Source organism: Haliotis rubra, unplaced genomic scaffold, assembly GCF_003918875.1.
Source record: "Haliotis rubra isolate DU_JTF1 unplaced genomic scaffold, ASM391887v1 Scf678, whole genome shotgun sequence".
Classification (NCBI taxonomy): Eukaryota; Metazoa; Mollusca; class Gastropoda; order Lepetellida; family Haliotidae; genus Haliotis; species Haliotis rubra.
The window spans coordinates 484,958-507,418 of record NW_025767388.1 but is presented as its reverse complement, the minus strand read 5'-3'; the positions used below and the strand labels follow the sequence as shown (position 1 = coordinate 507,418).

The 22,461-nt window shown below is 38.6% G+C and overlaps 1 protein-coding gene across 9 annotated transcripts in view; it reads right to left on the bottom strand.

Annotated features, from left to right (window-relative positions):
* Window positions 1-10,053: 10,053 nt before the first annotated feature.
* LOC124257957 (protein couch potato-like) overlaps window positions 10,054-22,461 on the bottom strand; it is a 194,104-nt gene continuing 181,696 nt past the window's right edge. For 7 of the 9 annotated variants that reach the window (XM_046692021.1, XM_046692027.1, XM_046692028.1 and 4 more), the window contains 2 exons: window positions 20,197-20,307; window positions 10,054-17,750 (listed from right to left, as the gene is read on the bottom strand). In XM_046692021.1, the coding sequence (XP_046547977.1) occupies window positions 17,691-17,750; window positions 20,197-20,307 (171 nt within the window). In that variant the 3' untranslated portion in view covers window positions 10,054-17,690. Of the gene's footprint in view, window positions 17,751-19,466; window positions 19,494-20,166; window positions 20,308-22,461 lie in introns of all 9 variants that reach the window. The other 2 variants (XM_046692024.1, XM_046692023.1) reach the window with 2 other exon arrangements.

Sequence of the window (22,461 nt, the reverse complement as noted above, 5' to 3'; positions counted from 1 at the left end):
CACATACTTAAAGGAATTGTCTTGTTCATTGCATAATTTTGTTTCGTTTTATAGACAAAAGATTGATGCATCGGCCAGGTGTGCGTTTGGTGGAAACGTTTTATGATCCTCTATCACTGTTTTCGATAATATAATCAATTCATATTCGATTAAATAATATTGTGATGAAAGGATATCAAACTCTTAACTACATTTATAGGATAATTGTTGAAAAATATATATACCATCTCATGTGTTAATTCGGACAAATCTTACATCCATATTCTAATGCAAACTGTATATAGTTCCATATATAAAAAGCTATCCTTTTGCATCTTTCATTGCATACGTATGAAGAGAAATAACTACATAATCATAAACAAACACAATTCTTATCCTAAACAAAATATTCGAGTGTTGTGAAATATTATATTTATTTACGTTAAATTGATGCCAAACAAGTGGCGTGTTGATACACTGTCAAACCGTCTAATTGTTGATGTATTCAGGACACTATTTAAAAGGAAAAATCAGTCATATTATGTTTTGTCTAAAGAGTGTTAAATTCTGACATAGAAGCCGAGACCTTTTATACAATTAATGGAAATTAGGTGAGATATATACTAATCAGCATACCAATGTCGTCTTTCTCCGACGTCGCAAAATGCATAAAACAGGCAATGACGTCAACTAAAATTTTGTATTATTTTCAGCAATTTAATTACATTTCAAGATATAGCTAGTATTCTGGTAATAACGATGCAAAATTAGTCAAATTACATCCACACAAACATAAGAATATGGGAATCTAAGAACTAACTTATATATCGAATAGGGCCATCCAAATCGCTATTACGTGCTTTCACATGTAATACGTTGTCCTTTTTTGTAAATTGTGAAACTACCAAACTGCATCCACTCACATTGGGGAACTTTGAATTGGAATAGTTTGGTTCACCATGAACATATAAAATAACGAAAATATAGCGTCCGTATCCACAACAAATTCTCTCCAAGTGATCTGAGTTACATTGACCTAGTGTTAGGCATAACGTAGTTATGACCCCTTATCATTATACGTGTATGACATCTCTGTCGTCGTTTGACGTCATAGAAGAAAACCCACTTTTGATATTTATTGCGAGTCATTTTAATGTTGAGCGTATAACGTTATGCACAAGCACATAAACCCAATTCATATACACTTATGTCGTTCAGATATCAGGCTGTATTTTCTTCGCTCACACTTTCCGTAAAGAAGCCACATTAAAAAATTCGTAGCACAGTGCTTTTATCGGTGCGCGATAAAAAGCGGATAAAATTACTGTTTTTTAACGCATAACAAACTTTGGACAACATTTAGCAGTGTCTATTTCTCAAACCGCCGAGGTAGTTGCACTTATATTTACACCAACGGATAGGAAATTTAATATTCTACATTTCTGTGTAATTTTATAGCCGTACGTAGATCCAGGACCACGCGAGCGCAATTCTTGCACAACGTTCACTTTTCAAACCGTATGAAAATGTGCGCCTGAAAAAAAACTCGGCATCAAGGGGGTTAATCCATAAAATATCTCGGTCATATTGGATGGTGTTTACAAAATCACGTTTCGCAAAGGCCGGTATATTAGACGCCAGTTACATCACGTATATATCGTATTCAGCTGCTACAAAGGCATCACTGAATTCCCAATACATTTTAGAATCAAATTACAAATGGTCTTTGTCACCAATACCAACTACCTAGATAAAATGAAAGGAAAGATATTGGGTGTGAAAACGAACGCTGTGCTCGAAAGACTTGGCTTGTTTGAAATGTAAACAGCGAAAAATTCCGATTTTACACAAGATCTACGTACCATTTTCTGAACTTTTCCGACATCCAGCCGTCTTTTCATTGCTTGAATTGCTCAAAACCTTTATAATATGCATGGAAGAGTATCGTAGCAAGAAATAGGAAATTACAAATAGATACAATGCAATGATTTGACAATTCATAAGAAATTGTAAACATTTCCGTGCACCGTGACGCCATGACTGACGCAAAATCACGCAGAACGACAACGGTAATTATCAATATCATCATTTCTAGCTTCTTCTCTTACTGAAAATGAAAACGTTAAATAATATAACAGTACACATATAGCCAGAATCATTCTGATTACTTACATCTCATATTTATGTACAAACGTTCCCTGAATCAAGGCAAGAATCCTCGCAAAATCCTATGTAGCCTACAGTTGTGAGCGAAGCCGTCATTAAGAAATCGGTCATCGGTAGCGATGTCATACGTCAACATTGTTGTACATATTACACAGGGTGGAAGCGCTGTCCACGCGAAATGTGGAGTTTCCCCAAAAGCAAAATAATTCCATTTCCTCGCTGGACAGTGAAAGAAGAACACGTGACGCAAGAGTAATGTAAAGTTTTCCCTCACATTTTCATTATTTTACAGTATATCATGTTTTGCCATTTGACAAACGGGTCTAGCAATTTACAGATCTTTCTGTATTAGCTTGACACCCTCTCTATTTATTGCAATTTCGCGTAAAGCGAGGGCACCCTCCTGAGTGTTGAGACAAGATCGCGGAAAATGATCGTTTCAACACGAAATATGACATCCTCATCAGCAGACACGCCATTTTTGTTGCTGTCAGTTCTGAGATATAGTTATTTAAGGTCTTCATTCACAGTTTAGGCTTTAATGCGTCAGTAATTCTTCAATTATCGTCGAATAATCCCGTTAATGTGTTAACCTTTTCAGCAAAATATCTCAAGAACGGTTCACTGGATTTTCTTCATAGACTTTCAATACTTCTCTTGAATTGTTTTTATAAGCAATTTCTTTATTACTATATTTGCTTATTTCAAAGTGATTCTTGAAAATATGTGTGTGTTTGGACAACTACAGACTGGTCTGACTGGTCATGTTTTGTTGACATTTAACTTCATCTTAAACTACGACCCTTACTTTCATTTACTTTTTAAGTTTGATTTGATAATTTGCGGCGGGGGATTATGTCACCTTAGTGACAATGCTTGGTTTGTTTGTATTTTGAAATTAAACAGATTGTTACATTTGAACCTTCTTTTGTTACCTGTTACAATGGCCCCATGCTAGGGGTCAATTGTAACACTTGCAGTCATTGCATTTGATACACAATAACGTTTTAACGACATAATAGTGAACCTCAAATGACACTGAGTTTTAAACCCAAGATTCCAATGAACTAGATAGTACCAATGAACTTTGTGATGGGTCGACTGTTGTCGAAACACACAAAGTTATAAATAAAACGTGTTACAATTGAACCCGGTCTCCCCTACTTTAGTTCCTGTGATCCAACATTCAATACATTGGGACTAAATACTTCATATGAACAGGTTAATAAACAGCGAATTTATTCAACCTTATAAATAAAACTGATAATATTAATGAAAATGATTTATACATTTTATGAAATGTCTATGCACACGTATTTAAAGGAATTGTCTTGTTCATTGAATTCATTTGTGTCGTTTTATAGGGAAAAAAATTATGTACACTCATGTGTCAAAATTGTTTCAATTTTTACCGATCAGTGAAATGCAATGAAGTTGAATTTCGCGTCGCGTCTCTTGGTAGCGTCAGGCTTTTCCCGTCTTTTATTGGTGATATCATTTCCCGTCATCCACTTTCTAGTACGCAAATCCGGAAGTTGATTTGTCGTCTGCTTCGCTGTGAGACATAAACAATAACAACCATGTCCGGGCCCGGAAAGGAGATGAATAACGACACAAACCAGGTCATTATGAATTTGATAAATGGTGGATATAGATCAGCCGATGTTTCAAGGGTATTAGGCATCCATCCTTCTACTATTTGCAAATTTTTAAAGAGATATCGAGAACGGAAAAATATCGAAAACAGACGTCATTCTGGTAGACCTGCAAAAGTCACAGCACGGGGCAGAAATCAACTTTCGAGGATCGTTAAAGTTAATCGCCGGAAATCTTTGGGGGATATTACTCACATTTTTAATCAGTCTCGGCCACAACCTGTTTCCAAAAGAACTGTTCAAAGAAATTTACATTCACTGTGATTTGTTCGACGGACCGTTTGCTAAAAAGCTCTGAATACAATGCAAAACATCCATGAGGCTGAACTTCTTCACTTTTCTCCCACCAAGGATTTGGAACACTCTACCGGAGACAGTAGCAGAAGCCCCAACCATCAACTGCTTCAAGGGAAGACTGGACAAGAATGGAAGAGTTAAAGTGTGGCGAAAGCGATCAGAAAGATGGAGGGGCGAGTGTCTCAGGTATTTCACTCAGGGAATAGCTAGGGCGGTCGATGAAGTTGATGATGTTGGGGTGCATTACGTTTATATAAAATTACGGTGTGGGGTGTTCGGTATTCGTCGGTGTAAATATGAACAGTGCTAAGTATATTGATACACTTGACAACTTTTTGTGGCCTGTGGTTGTAAAGCATTTCCTTGACAAACCAGGACTGTTTCAAGATGATAATGCACCGAAGAATCGGTCCCGTGAGACGAAAACATGGAAACGCAGGAATGACATTCCTCAGCTACCATGGCCAGCAAATAGCCCAGATTTGAACCCAATCGAAACTATTTGACTTGTGTTGAAAAACAATGTGAAAAAAAATCATTTCTACGATCAGGGGACCGAGAGACTTGAGGGATGATATGCCTCTTTTTTACATTCAGAGACTGTATGCACTATGGGTGGCTACCTAAGCGTTTACGAAAAGTAGAGGATCTCAAAGGGACACATAACAAAATGTTAAAGCAACAGGACACCGATAAGGTAAGCAACACGTTCTATATTTTCATACCCTGACACGACCGAAATGTCTGCCATCTTGAAACGGGAACAGGTCAAAAGGGCCAAAGGACAAAAGGGCCAAAATTGAAAAAGTCAGAAGGGCCAACAGAAAGTCAAAAGGGCCATAGACTTAAGTCAAAAGGGCCAAACGTTTAGAAAATAGTAAGATTAATAGAAATTCATTACATGTTGTTGCAGTAGTTGTAATCCTAAACATCCTAAATACATCAGAGTGCCTCAGTGTTGTTTATTTAAAAAATCTCAGAGTGGTTAAGTGTTTACTTTATACATACAACTGTTTGTGTAATGATTACAAGTAGTCAGTAATCTTAACAAGATTAACAGTAGACACTTAGCAAAGAAAGATCAGGAAGAAATGTTTGAGGCATGGCAAATGTATAAGGATGGGGAACTGGGCCCTTCTGCGCTCTTGAACATGGGCTCACGAATCTATGGCCCTACCACGTAGTGGAATGATTGCAGGGGAACGTGTATGATGATGTGTCTAGTGATGATGTTTGAGGTGAACTCTAAAGATGAGTGAATTGTGAACATTTGAACCACTTGAACCACCATTTGAACATTTGAACCACTCACACTAAAAATAATTACTTTTGTTACTATTTACATATTGATACAAATTCAAATGATCGCACTAAATATTATTACTTTTGTTACTATTTACATATTTAAAAATTAACACAAATACAAACACAAATATAAATAATAATAATAAATATTAATATAATAAAACATAAAATATATATTAGTTTGTATGTTCTTTTTTAACCTATGGCCCTTTTGACCTAAGTCTATGGCCCTTTTGACTTTCTGTTGGCCCTTTTGACTTTCCTTTGGCCCTTTTGACTTTTTCAATTTTGGCCCTTTTGTCCTTTGTCGCTTTTGACTACAACCCTCTTGAAACTTGATGAAACAATTTTGGCACATGAGTGCATATTGATTGGCCAGGTCATCATGGTCATTTTTCAGAAAGGTTTTATGATTCACTATCATTGTTTTCGATAATATAATCAATTTATCAACTTTGTATTGGAATAGTTTGGTTCACCGTGAACAAAACATAAGGGAAATATAGCGTCCATATCTACAACAAATTATCTCCTAGTGGTTTGAGTTGCATTGACCTAGTGTTAAGCATAGTGGAGTTATGACCCCTTCTCTTTATACATGTATGACCTCTCTCTCGTCGATTGACGTCAGAGAAGAAAATCCATTTTTGACATTTATTGAAAGTTATTTTCAATGTTGAGTGTATAACGTAATGCATTAGCACATAAACCCATTTCATAAACACTTATGTCGTTCAGATATCAGGCTGTAATTTCTTCGCTCACACTTTCCTTAAAAATGGCAAATCAGTAAAATCAGAGCACAGTGCTTTTACCGATGCCCGATAAAAAGCGGAGAAATTTACTGTTTTCTAACGCATAACAAAATTTTGGACAACATTTAGCAGTGTCTATTTCTCAAATCGCTGAGGTAGTCACACTTATATTAATACAAATAAAGTTGATATAATTGTTCTTTTGGAGAAACGAAACCTTTTGCCAATGCGACCTAAAACCTCAACAAAATGAATCAGGCTAGCTATTCTCGAAACGTTCGTAGCCCTACGAACTTCTTAAACCCATTCTTAACACATTGGCTACGACCAAAGTTAAGAATTCTTAGAGCTACGTACTGCAGCTGCAACCGATTCGCGAGAATCCACTCGAAGCGGCGCTGAACAAGCCACAGCACTAGAGAGGACACTTACCCTACCCAAATGGGTCCTCTGGCCAGTTCCCTAATTGTATTGTCATCTCAAACTTGGGGAGACCGGGTCAATTGTAACACTTTTTATTTAACTTGGTGTAATACCAGTCGACCTATCACAAAGTTCATTGGTACTATCTAGTACATTGGAATCGTGGCTTTAAAAACCTCAGTGTCATTGTAGGTTCACTATCATGTCATTAAAAAGTTATTGCGTATCAAATGCAATGACTGCAAGTGTTACAATTGACCCCTAGCACAGGGCAATTGTAACACGTGGATGGGGCAGTTGTAACAAAGAAGGTCAATACACAGCTTCGATCACTGACCACATGCAATTTGAACTTAACACCAATCAGGCTATACACCATAAACAAAATGCATTGATTTATGGCCCGAGTTCGGTCTCTGTCACATTATGTAATTACACAGACAGGCAGGTGTGATACTTGAACACATGACATGTTATGATGTCTGTTGATTGTAAAATGTTATACACAAAAAATGAGCATGTATTTACAAAACCCAACATCTCTATATATACACACACAATGAGCCGTGCGGGCATCTGCTAATGAACCAGCCGTTACACTTGAGTGCACACCCACCCGCTCTGACTGGGTTCGGTATCCCGGCTGCTTCGTTTCTTGGGAAGTGAACCCAAGTACACAATATTGCACTTTTGATTTGCGATTGTACGCTTATAATTTTGTTTAAATGTTTTTTCATAACCAGTAATGTATATTATATGTCATGAATAAGTGATAATTGTGTTTTAATTATGTTTGATTTTTTGGTTGCATGTGACCTTTAAGTAGTTTTACAAATATATTTTCCCACTCTAATTCACTGAAGACACATTCCTCACACTTGTGTTTAAATTTGGTATCCCATGCATTCAAGATAACATAATAACACTTTGCACCCTTCTTAAGTGAAAGGGGTAATGTGCACTGGAAAGGGATCACAAGTTGGGCCAAGTATTAAAAATGTTGTGGTTCCGATTACAGCTCTCTAATATTTAGGGTAGGTCGGTAGGAATATTTTTTTTACTTTTTTTACATATGTTTTAGAAGTAAATTTAAAGTACAAACTAATAACACATTTATGAATGTGTAATTGTATATTTAAACAAGCTTGCCGCCATTATGTTGACTTTCCCTATCAGAATGGCCGATGTCCGTCGGTGCCGGGGGAAAAGCAATGGTATCTGAATGGTTATTTTATTCACAACGCTTAAAAAAATAGGGTCGGCACCAGAATTCAAGGGTCGGTCTGGTAATCGGAAGCACAACATTTTATGTTTTTTAGGCCTTGTACCTCGTACTTCATCTCTCCCCAACACTGAGACACAGGTTTTTTTGTAACACATAGTGTCACCCCAGGCAACTGACCAGGGCCTAAATTTTCGAAGCTCCCTTAAGGCTAAGATCGTCGTAAGTGCCATACATTAACATTAACTTACGACTACCTTAGCTCTAAGTGAGATTCAAAATCTAGGCCAAGGTCTATAATATACCTCTGTTCACCAAGCAGTATATGGGTACCTGGTAGGAGATGAGCTACAATGAATATTCAGTGCACATTGACTTGGTCTATAAGGTACATCTATTCACCAACTATCATGGTCAGGTGGTCAGGCTCGCTGACTTGGTTGACACATGTCATTGTATCCCAATTGCGTAGATCTATGCTCATGCTGTTGATCACTGGATTGTTTGGTTTAGACTATTATTTACAAACAGCTGCCATATAGCTGGAATATTACTGAATGCCACATCAAAATAAAGTCACTCACTCACTGTTCACCAAGCAGTATATGGGTACCTGGTAGGACAAGCTGCAATGAATATCCAATGCACACTCATCCACCAACTAGCTCTATGGTATGCCTCTGTTCATCAGGCAGTGTGGGTACCTGGTAGGAGATTAACTACAATGAATGTCCAGTGCACATTGACGGCCTATAATATTCCTCTGTTCACCAAGTAATCTGATAGGGTGGTTACGCTCTCTCACATGTCATTGTATCCCAATGCGTAGATCTATGCTCATGTTGATCACTGGACTGTTTAGTTTAGACTTAATTATTTACAAACTGCCGCCATATAGCTGGAATATTGCTGAATACCAAATCTCACCCACCCACCCGGTGGTCAGGCTCGCTGACTTGGTTGGCAGATCTATGTCATCGTATCCAAAATTGCGTAGATTGATGCTCATGCTGTTGATCACTGGATTGTTTGGTTTAGACTTGATTATATACAAACCAACGCCATATAGCTGGAATATTTGCTGAATGCCACAAAATTTAAGTCACTCACTCACTCACCTCACTGTTCACCAAGCAGTATATGGGTACCTAGTAGGACAAGCTACAATGAAAATCCAGTGCATGCTGATCCACGGACATGGTCTATAATACACCTCTGTTCACCAGGCAGTGTATGGGTACCTTTGTAGGAGATGCGCTATAATGAATGTCCAGTGCACATTTACTAGTTCTATAACATATCACTGTTCACCAAGCAAGGTGATGTGGTGGTCAGGCTCCACTCACTTGGTCCAGACTCGATTATTTACAAACTGGCACCATATGTCTGGATTATTGCTGACTGATGCATAAAACTAAACTGACTCGCTCACTCATCAGGGTCACTGTTCACAGTTCATGGGTAGGGTAGATTTATCCCTGGTCCCTGGTAGGATAAGCTGCAGTCAATATCCAGTGCACACTGATCTACTTTGGTCTTACTTGTTGACCAAGCAGTGTATGGGTACACAGGTAGGAAATAAGCTACAATGAATCGAATGTCCAGTGTACATTGACTTGGTCTATAATAAACATCTAGTCACCAAGTAACGTGATGTGGTGGTCAGGCTCACACTCACTTGCTCCACACTCGATTATTTACAAACTGCCACCATATAGCTGGAATATTGCTGAATGACACATAACACCAAACTAACTCACTGTTCACCAAGCAGTTTATGGGTACCTGGTAGGACATTAGCTACATTGAATATCCAGTGCACACTGATCCACTGACTTGGCCAATAATATGCCTCTGTTCACCAAGAAGTGTGTGGGTACCTGGTAGGGCATTAGCTACAAGAATATCCAGTGCACATTGACTTGGTCTGTAATATGCTTCTGTTCACCAAGCAGTATGTGGGTACCTGGTAGGGCAGTAGCTACAAGAATATCCAGTGCACATTGACTTGGTCTGTAATATGCTTCTGTTCACCAAGCAGTATGTGGGTACCTGGTAGGGCAGTAGCTACAAGAATATCCAGTGCACATTGACTTGGTCTGTAATATACATCTGTTCTCACTCACATCTGTTGGAGCCCTGGTAGCTGATCAGCATCATGGCTGAAATACTGCTGTCTGTGGTGTGAATGTGTATTGAACTGCAACAATGACTGCCAAGTTGGACGAAACACAAATAACAAATCCACAAGTAATATTTCAGGAATTCACCTTTATTCAATGTATAGAACGATAACTTCAGGATAAAAATAGTCCACCAAACTAGCTATTCTTAAAAACCAAAATCTACAGCAATCATGTGACTGTGTCATCCCATTTCTGCGAACTATATACATCACAGGTTGTAGCTGTCGGCCCCATCTCCAATGTTCATCAGACTAGGAAAGTCATCAACCACGACTGGTCAGCTCTCACCACAAACATCCCAGAAATCAAAATCATAAAATCGGGATATTGCCTCGAATAACACTGAAATTGTTAAATGTTTACTAAATGATTCATCAAGGAAAACCAACAAAGGATTGGATACATATATTTGTAAACAATCCTTTGTGTCCTTTGGAGATGCTGGTTAGAGAGCAGACAAATGTCTGATGAACTTAAGAGAAGACACCTTTCGATGGTCGGTTTCCCCCAAATATTAACTTGTGCTGTCTATGTACATTGTGAGAGAAAGATGAAAAAGCAGTGATTGCATCCCCACTGCAGTGTTCAAATTAACAAATTGCAAAAAAATGGAAACAAAAGATAAATAATCATAAATGTATCGAACTAAACTGTCATGAACTAGCATGAACTAAAGAATGAAAACTAACAGCAAGAAACTAAATACTGGCTTTCAGGTGGGAACTATACCGAACTATTTACACAGTGGAACTCAAGTAATGTAGTAATATTATGCAAAGTATCTCCATGGCGACACAGTCACATGATCCCTAATGAACTCTGAGGTTTGAGCAAAAACATGTCCATTGCACAACAAAATAGTTGGTTTGGGAGCGACAGTCATGTACAGAATTGCCCCTACCAGTAATGTAACAGAAACAGGTCTACCAAAGGTCAAATCGGATTGGAATTTTTGGACAAAAATTAATTTGCATTTGAGTTTAGCTTTGAAATCAGGCGTTCATACAAGCAGAGGAAATTGGGTTATTTCCATTTAAAATCAAATTTGACAGGTAATTGAAACTCAAATGGGTACGCATGCACTTGCAGGTTTCTAACCTGGAGGTAAATGAGTATTTAAATGTCACAACCGTTTGTTGATTTCGTTATGAAATGCATTGGAGTTCTCAACCAAGATTCTTTACATGGAAAAATACAATTTATTTCAATAAATGACAAAATTTGTATCTCTCATCCGGATCATACATTTAACATGGACATAGAACAATTTCATATTTTGAAAAACATGGAGAATTTGTCAAATCAAGGGGAACAACTCATGCACTTTTATGCTTGATACCAATAAACAAAACTTGACACAATTTACACAAATCTCCCCCAAAAACACTGTTCATGAAAAATGTCTAATCACACTGACAACACCTTTCGTAATAAATTCAACCTCTACAGCTGATCCTGGTCAAAGGTGAACACTAATAATTTCAAATACATTTTATGTTTTTTATCTACTTTAACTCATTTGAAATTAATTTTGAACAATTCCGTCCATCTTTGAATGCGGAACTTTGAGATCAATTTTAGTTTGATTTCAAGATAATTTTGATGGTCAGCTCTAAAAGTCAGATTGTATGCTGATACGGGGAGAACACATCTACCTTTGATCACAAGGAGAATGAAAAACAGAGAAAGGACATGATGTTCAGGTAAAGGGTTAAGCATATATGACATGGGAGAATGAAGGCAAAAGTTTTGATGGTAATTAAACATATCTATCTACACAAAGTCAACTAGGATCCCTGTCTAAGTTGTACATGTAAACCGTATTTTGATTATTATTGAAGTCATTGTCATGCAAACAGTTGATTAAACATGAATTACTCGAAGACCATACAGTCCCACATCTAAAGCACACAGCCTTGGCGAGGAGGACCTGGTAAGTGGTGAACAAGCAATGATTGGACTGGTGGTCTTCGGGTACCCAAATAACGGAATCTGTCCACGTGTTGGGAACTTGGGGGGAAATGTCACAGCAAGGTCTGTATCACAATACACAAGTCATGATACGATTAATATCGCGATACTCATACTTATGTCAAATTGATACGCATATTTACATCAAATTGATACGCATATTTACGTCAAATTGATACGCATATCTACGTCAAATTGATACGCATATTTACGTCAAATCGATACGCATATTTACGTCAAATCGATACTCATATTTACGTCAAATTGAAATGGAAACTTTTGACCATCAATATTTCAGAGCTGGTTCAAAGTGAAAAGTAATCTGTAGAACATGTTTGTAATGGCTATTTTCAGTAATAAAACTTAGAAAAACCCATTATAAAATATTTGAATGATAACATCATGGGAGGGCATTGAAAGAGGAGCAAATAAATACTTCAAGCAGTTTTTCGACTCACATCGATACAGAATACATTCACGCTAATCTTGATGTATCATGACACCCCAAGTTGCAACCACCAAGTTTGGTCAGGCACATCGCCATTTTACTTTCAGAACAAAATTATTGTACTATATAATGTTGTAATTCCAACACTGTATGAAACATCACAAGCTGGGATACAGTTGTAGTTACATCATTGCATGTTCCCCACAGGTATGATTATCTATGTTGTGTGCCAACAATGTAGCTCCTCAATATAAGACAGCTACATTCGTGTAGCTCCTCAATATAAGGCAGCTACATACATGTAGCTCCTCAATATAAGACAGCTACATTTGTGTAGCTCCTCAGTATAAGACAGCTGCATTCGTGTAGCTCTTCAACATAAGGCAGCTGCATTCATGTAGCTCCTCAGTATAAGGCAACCACACTCATGAAGGCCTCTGTAAAAGGCAGATACACGTGTGCAAGTCATAAAATACAGGTATGCTATGTAGCCCTCCATGTATTGCAGCTACACACATGTATCTCCTCACAAAAGATAGCTACACTATATAGCTCTTGGATATAAGGCAGCTACACCATGTAACTCCTCAATATAAGGCAGATACACCATGTAACCCCTCAATATAAGGCAGCTACACCATCTAACCCCTCAATATAAGGCAGCTACACCATGTAACCCCTCAATATAAGGCAGCTACACCATATAACCCCTCAATATAAGGCAGCTACACCATATAACCCCTCAATATAAGGCAGCTACACCATATAACCCCTCAATATAAGGCAGCTACACCATGTAACCCCTCAATATAAGGCAGCTACACCATGTAACCCCTCAATATAAGGCAGCTACACCATGTAACCCCTCAATATAAGGCAGCTACACCATGTAACCCCTCAATATAAGGCAGCTACACCATGTAACCCCTCAATATAAGGCAGCTACACCATGTAACCCCTCAATATAAGGGAGCTACATTGGGGCACATCACTACAACTTGATCGAGCATGTAGATGGGCAAGATGACCCCTACGCCCTGACCTACAAAATGCCGTTCTCTGATTGGCTGGAATGTTACGTACTGTACACTCGTTGGTAAGTGAAACCCTCACAAAGATTTTCTTTAACATTCACATGCAAATATACAAATCATTGTTTACAGAACATGACAGATAAACAAACAATGACCTTTACACATTAACTATCTGCAAGATCATTGAGGCTTTCCGTTGATAGGCTTATCACACAATGTCAAACAAGGAATAGAATTTCATAGGCTCATAATAACTCCTTTTAAAGGCTTAATAGAAACAATATCATACTGCAAGCGACGTCCATATCTTGTTCGTTCCATATAATTAACCCTTTGTATCACATCTCCGTGGAAACGCAACAGAAGGGGTTAACAAAGATTACAAAAGTCTACTTTCTACATGAGCACAGATGGTCTATTTATATACCCCTAGATATAAATAGATAAATAATCAAACATGATAAATACACTGTACGAGAAAAATCAACAATATATAAATGAACCGCGGAATTCATCACATACTACCAACAAAGCACACTATCGCAAAATGTAGAAATGATGAGTTAGTTTTTTTCTGAGTGAGGATAATTTACTGGTATGATGACTTTAAGTCCAATTTACAATGAAATACATGTGAAGGACTGAATGAGGACTATTTTCCCATTCCACTGCCCGCATACCCTGGATTCCCTGGCAGTATAGAGAGACTACATGTAGGACAACTAGTGTTAGTAAAACACTGAGACAGTCTCCAGCATGAAAACATGGCCACCTTGTTTCTAAATCTCACAGCTGAAACCATTAGTTGTGAAGAAAATAGCATTTGTGCTTTGTTTTGTTTTATTGTTTCCATGGGAACTGACATAACCAACATTTATCAAACTTTTCAGATTCAGAACAATATTTCAATAAAGTTTATGACTTTGTGCTACATATCTTTCATCTTGTTTTACATAAGAGATGTTTTTCAATTATTTCACTGAAATGAAGCTGAATGTTGGTTATTCACAAACCCAAATCTTACATAATTCCCTCACAATACGAAAATATCAGTTTTCAGGACAGTATGTTCATTTTCTACCACCATGTCCTCATGGTTGGCAACTCCACACTAAACCACCATTATCAACAACTAAAGCATGACCAGTTTCTCTACCCACAGTTAATCTCGGCAGCTATAGCATCACGTTCACTACATAACAGTAAGGCGGACCAGCTGCTACAGCCACATCAACAACAAACCAGCTCAAACTAACAATAAGTTAGGGGTATTAAATATCGATAAATACATAGTTTGTATATTTGATGGATTTTCTGCATTCAGAAACACAGTATTGCAATAAATAGACCAACACAGTTTGTAAAGGCTGTTGAGTATCAACGAAATGTTTCTCGTCAAAGACATGACACTTTAGGAAAAAATCAATAAATCAAATGTCACCTTCGGAAAGAAACTTGAAATCAGAAAAGTTTTATGCCCATTACCCAAGTAACCCATCTTTTGACTTCTTTGTGTTTTAGAGAGTGAAAAGTGTGAAAATTAACCAGTGTACAAATGTACAATAAATAAAAACAATGAACTTTGTGGAGTATGATTCTGTAGTCGAGAAGAAGAAAATGTTTCCTCCACTCAAATACCCAACCCAGTGTGGCATATTTGATAGGAACACATGTATGAGAAACATTGGATTAATATTCTCACGGCCTTGAACACATCCCTGCAACACAGGTCATATTTGATATGGATTTGTCATAAATACATTCTGGATTTCTGTTATGACTATTTCACGATACAACGATACTTGGGATGCAAAACAGGTATCATGGTTGCAATATACAATGTATCGTGATACAAAGGCACGGTTCCTTTAGATTTCACTCAAGTTGTCAATTTCCAACAAACATAATGCCATATTTGAATGAATATCAACTGTTCGATGCATATGTATCACAACACCTTTGTATCAGCGAGTAAACGTTGTATCATTAGGTCCTTATTTGGTAATATTTTGATTTGTAAACAGGATTTCTCGACACCACATGTAACACCATGATACAGAGACATGGAATGACGACAATTTATCGGCCAACTATTGGCCTGCTAGGTAACAAATTCGATCATTTAGAATGGGAATTGCAATGTAAGATCACTCAAGGACATAGAAAAAGGACCAATCGTTGTTAGAGAAAAACAATACTGAAATCAACATAACTAGACCCTGGGACAATACCTACCATTGCCGTGACTACTGTACGAGTTCCGTCATCTCTTGTGATATTCCTCCTGGTTAACCAGAACTTTGACCCTAATGTATTTCCATATTATTTCATGAACATAGGAGTCGCTGCCGACTGCTGAACTTTATCTGATGTGGGTTAGATACCTGTGTAGATCATAGAGGTCGATAATCAGTAACTAAATAGAGATGAATTATCAGTAAACATCTGACAAGTAACTCTGAGCAGAAATGAAAATATACATCCGAAGACACATTCATGCATTCATAGCTAACAATTACAAATTGTATCTAGTCTGTAAAATATGATTGACAGATAGCATTCCGTCTTCTGTTTCGGTTTTCATCACAATAATTTGTGTAGGATATTACCAATGTCACAATTTTGATATCCATAATTTATTCTTCTTCCCATCAACATCATTTCAGATTATGAAACGTTTCAGCCAGTCCTGTCCGAGATACTGATTACTTTCGGTTAAGGTAAAGCCCTGAACAGTTACCATAGGAGCCACAACATGCCAATCTGAACTCTACGGTTCTTTGATGGGGAAAAAACACCCTCATCCCTGACGGCAGCTAGGACCTTCGTCTTCTGACTGTTCAATGCCCCCGGGCACTAATTAGGTTGACTCGGTAGCCAGAATTACAAACATGTCAAATTTGTCTCTAACCTCTACGGACTAATTTACTTAATTTCTTCACATGCATAAATGGCAACAGTATAAAAACGTCTATATGATCTGTTTTGTGGAAAATGTTATCGGGGAACCACAGGAAAGGATGTCTCCCACATTGGTCCTTTATCTACACAATATATATATATATATATATATATCATTCACATTTATGCATCAAAAGTCGGAACAAGCACACAGAATTGTCTGCCCTGAGTATGCGCACCATAAAAGGTCAAAGGTCAAAGGGCAGTTGAACTCTCAGTCGTCCAATATACATTACCCATAATGCAAAGTCGATGACAAATTCACCTCCGGCATTTAATGCTCGCGCCGCGCGTATTCACCACACCTAAACAATAGGCACGTCGACAAAACAAGGACAAGGGACATCGAGTGTTTTTTTTCGGCAGCATTCATGCACAGATGACAATACCACACTTTAAGGTCGGGAAAGATGGTCGTGAAAATCGCGTTTCCATCCTGCTGAAGTCGCTGTCGGTATCGAGGGAAAGACAGGGCCGGCGCGTGGAGAAAGAGTGGCCATTAGTTTATTTTTCTCGATGTTGGCATAATGATAACATCCAAGTAGATATGTACAAGGGAATTTGGACGGAGACTTAGTCGAGTTGAACGATCCTAAACCCAGCCGACAATGCACATGCACATATATTGGACACTTGTCTGGCGCCATTCCCTGCTGGATTACTGGAAATATCGTTAATGGTTTCATGACCAATCAAAACAATCATCTTGACTATTTTACTCAGATCAACCATATTTCACATTTATCTGCGATTCTTCAGCTGCATTAGGAAATTATTGGACCAGATCATCAAATGTTTCAAAATATATTTATCTATCTGTATTTTTCAGATAGTTTACACAAATAAATAACACACAGCTGAATGGGTCGAGAAATTCTACTGTTCCAAACTTGTGTCCAAGAATACTGTTTACCAAGACATTACCAGCAGGGTAAAATGGTAACAATGGCGCCAGTGCTATTTGCCTATGAAACAATCTACTATCTAGCATCAACAAACATGGACAACACACACGGAAACAGGAAACAATGAGGAAACATCCATCGTTTCATTTTAACTTTACAAAAAAGAAACAAAACAGTAACTGGATTTCAAAAAACACATTGGTCAGATTATACAAATCAGAAATACAACTTCCTACACTATACTGTCACTCATTTGCATCAGAGCTCACAAAACACAATCATCTGCAGAAATTTTGTTGCCTAGGATACCATGATTAAAAAGTTATGATTGGTTGATATCACAAAACACAGTCGACTCCAGTAACCATGGTAACTATAGTGCTTCAAAATGCTGTCGCCATGGAAACTGGGGACTGTAGAATGTTGAAGTCATCCTTTTTACCCTGAAAAAGAAGGAAACATTTAATTAAATACAAGATCATAATTTCTATTCACATATGAACTGTTTTACTAATTTTAGTACACTACTGTTTAAAATGAATTTTGATGAACAGTATAGGTGTAAAATATTCAGAATATATAACCTATTTTTATTTTATTTTTCAAATTGAAATACTAGTAAATCTTTCTTTAAAGTTGTACAGATTAACACCAAATTTGGCAGCCTTGAAAATATTACATATGTAATCAAATAAATCAAGCCTAAAAACTTATGGAAAGTTCTTCTGCCTAATCTGTAATCAAGCTCCGTCATATTTCACCACGTGTACGAACTAACTAGAAGCGTTGGTTAGAACCTTCAGTATTCCTGCCCATTAACAGTTAATTCAAACACTATTTCCAATCAAACTATATGCTAGGACCATTAAAACTATACCATGACTGATGCAACTATAAGCTTATTAAACTTTATCATGACAAGCGTCGGTCAGGCTGGACACCTTCAGCAATTTTAAGCAATATTGTGGCAGAGAACCGAGGAATGTTCTCGCCATATTGACCAGTGTGGGAACTGAACTCAGTACACACTTCCACCGACATCCCTCGTCCCATGAAAGAGAATGTGGTCACTTAATGTAATATTTCTAGCACTAATTTGGCTTTGAAGCAGTCAAATAATAAACCGTTTCCACAAAAAAAAGGGGTATGACAATAAACATCAAAGGTGCTGTGGTACCAGAAAATGTATGAACAGAAATTTGAGAAAAGCATATTCACAAACATGTCTTCTGTGTGATACGTGTCACAGCCAATCACCCCTTGCTGATTCAGTACAAGCTCCCCTTGCATTAAAGCAACCCCTTTTGTTCAAACAAACCCCCTCCCTTGCTTCAACAGAAACACCCAAACCCCCACCCCCATCTCAACACAACCCTCTCATCGCAATACAGAACTCGTTGCCTGAACACAACTTTTTCTTTCTTAAACACAAGCCCCTTGCCACAGGTCACAACCCCCACGTGCCCCAACACATCTTCAAAGAAGCTGGTGAAAATATTTTCTTATTGTCCTAAAGGCCAGGTAAACTAACACCACAAATCTAATGCTCTAGGGTAAAATCTAAAATAGTGTAAAAGATATGATAAAAATGACACTAAATGGAGAAATGAAGCACTAACAAAAAACTCCCATTACTTGCCCTTCGAGAATGAGAATCCTGATGTCTAATGACATAATGTAATGATGAACAGGAGGATGAACTACGAGGAGTGAGTTAGTTTAGTTTTACGCTGCTGTTAGCAATATCAGGCCAGGGGACACCAGAAATGGAATCATACATTGTACCCCTGTGGGGAATTGAACCCGGGTGTTTGGTGTGACAAGCAGATGCTTTAACCACTAGGCTACCCCACCACCCCTGAGCTGCGTGGTTGTCAACATTGTTTGTGAATACACTTCAAGAGCAACACACTGAGGAACTGTTTTATCGTGGATCTTGGGGTTAGTGAATGTCGGGGATGATGTAGTCCATTATCTTGAAATCAACAACACAGGTTAATATACACCATTCCAGCACACTTGAGCTTTAAAAGGGTAGGAAAACTGATTTCCTGAGAACTAGTCGGCACTAGGTCAAACTGGATGAAAGAAACTGCAAACTGGTGTTAAAGGAAACTAGTTATAAGCTTTTGGTTCATAACAACAACCTGTAGTCTTACTCCGTCAACTCCTCAAATTTCTGAACCCTTTAAAACAAGAAAAAAATGGAATCGTGTCAGTTGTGTGGAGAATAGTTTGTGATCAAAGCACTCTTGAACCAAGTAGATCTGTGGACACAAATCCCGCAAACACGATCATAGTGATGATGTTTCTACCTCAAAGATTGAATTTCAGGATGGAAGTAGATTGTCAACAACTTTTGACTTGTCCACAGAACTTTGGTCCTGATTGTGGCCCCACAGATCTGTATTGTGGTCAGTGTTGTGAGAAAGTGACTATAGATGCTGCTGTTGCAGTGACTCTGGTGCCAAAGCAGGAAGTGAAGTGACGTGTTCAGAGGTTACATCTTTAAGCATGAGACTATGTCAGTGAAAGGCACCAATTTGTACGATATTTACCGAATATGTGACTTATTGAGACTTAAATCATCACTGATATCGACACTTAATAATTATTTGCCTTGATGTGTTAGAAATAGCATTAATCCATCAACATCTATGCATCACAAAATACATATTTACATTTCAATCTAGCTGATAGTGTACCATGCATGTGAAGGGCCTGAATGAGATACACAAGGCCCTAAAGCTGAATTTTACACCACAGACTCGGCAACTAACTGAAAGCTTGGTCATGCTGGTGCTGGGCTGGTGACTAAGCAGACAGGGCCCTGAAGGAGAATAATATAATTATCCTTACTTGTTGGATCAAGGACTAAACTCCACTCACCACTTCCCCCATTTTGTTCTTTGCATATTCAATACGAAGTCCTCCTCGGTCAGAAGAGAGCAAAACAAAGCCTTGAAGGCGATTCATTGCCATTGAGGCCTGAGCAACATCCTGAAACAAAACAATATGTTAGTTGTCTCCCCTTCAAATTACCTCCCTTTAAAATTATCTCCCTTCAATATTATCTTCCCTTAATGTCTGCTCAAACTGAACATGTTATTGCCTTTCATTTGAAAGTTTACAAAATGATAATAAATCTGAAGTTTATGTTGGAAGGGAACCTCCATGTCACTTGCTAACAGTCTTGACACAGCCCTAACAATGTCATTTGAAATGGTTACAGTAATTATCCTCCAGCACTGCGAAGGATGGAGATGAAAACTTTGTCTGGTGGCCACGGCAATTGGGATTATCTCACCTATATTTTCACCTTTCAATGGAAACTATACTCAAACACTGGCAATGATACCACTCAACATTGATTAGGACCCAATAGTCTTTAGTCCAATATGTATCCTTAGCACATGTTGAAAGGTATACTGATCAATGTCCTGTGTTATTCCAAAAATTACCTGGTCCCAAAACTCTGGCATTGTCTCCACAAAATGTCCACAGATGGCAGATGTATCACTTACTGATTATCCTCCGGTGGTGACACGGGGGCATTGGTCACCAGTACATCACCAACAGCTGGGGTATACACATCAATACCTTCCTATCTCTAGGTGGTTACACAAGGGTATTGGTCACCAGTACCTCACGAAAACCTGGGGTATAAGCATCAATACCTTCCCATCTCTAGGTGGTGAGATGAGGGCACTGGTCACCAGTACATCACCAAGAGCTGGGGTATACACATCAATACCTTCCTATCTCTAGGTGGTGACATGAGGGCATTGGTCACCAGTACATCACCAACAGCTGGGGTATACGCATCAATACCTTCCAACTCTAGGTGGTGACATGAGGGTATTGATCACCAACAGCTGGGATATACACATCAATACCTTCCTATCTCTCGGTGGTGACATGAGGGCATTGGTCACCAGTACATCACCAACAGCTGGGGTATACGCATCAATACCTTCCCATCTCTAGGTGGTGACACAAGGGTATTGGTCAACAGTACATCACCAACAGCTGGGATATACGCATCAATACCTTCCTATCTCTCTGTGGTGACACTAGGGCATTGGTCAACAGTACATCACCAACAGCTGGGGTATACGCATCAATACCTTCCTATCTCTCGGTGGTGATGAGGGCATTGGTCACCAGTACATCACCAACAGCTGGGATATACGCATCAATACCCTCCAACTCTAGGTGGTGACATGAGGGCATTGGTCACCAGTACATCACCAAGAGCTGGGGTATACGCATCAATACCTTCCTATCTCTCAGTGGTGACACGAGGGTATTGTCACCAATACATCACAAAGAGCTGGGGTATACATATCAATACCTTCCTATCTCTCGGTGGTGACACTGACTGACTGACTGAGTTTGGTTTTACGCCGCTTTTAGCAATATTCCAGCAACATCACGCCGGGGGACACCAGAAATGGGCTTCACACATTGTACCCATGTGAGATTCGAACCCGGGTCTATGGCGTGACGAGCCAACGCTTTAACCACTAGGCTACCCCACCGCCCCCTCGGTGGTGACACAAGGGCATTGGTCACTAGTACAGGATTCAAACTCCAAATGACAGATTCCTGGCTTGTGTAAGGTTTGGTTTTATTGTTGTTTAAGACAGCACGTAACAGTATTCCTGCTATGCAGGAGCAGTCTGTAAATAATCAAGTCTGGACCAGACAATCCAGTGATCAACAGCATGAGCATAGATCTGAGCAATTGGGATAAGATGACCTCACCCAAGGCCTGATCACCTCTGATGACAACGATAGGTTGCTGACTTTACTTGACCAACTCTAACCAGAATCCTCATGGGTCATACGCAAGGTAGGCAACTCTTCCAAAAAGGAGATTTATGAGTGAGTGAGTTTGGTTTTACGCCGCCTTTAGTGATATTCCAGCAATATCACGGCGGGGACACCAGAAATGGGCTTCGCATTATTGTACCCATGTGGGGAATTGAACCCGGGTCTTCGGGGGGACAAGCGAACGCTTTAACCACTAGGCTATCCCACCGCCCCAGCAGATTTTTGGCACAGAGTGGTTAGGTTGGGTCACATGACAGATTGTGTGTCCTCCCACACTTATCAGCTGTAGCAGACATAAGACTTTAATCAGACTCTAAT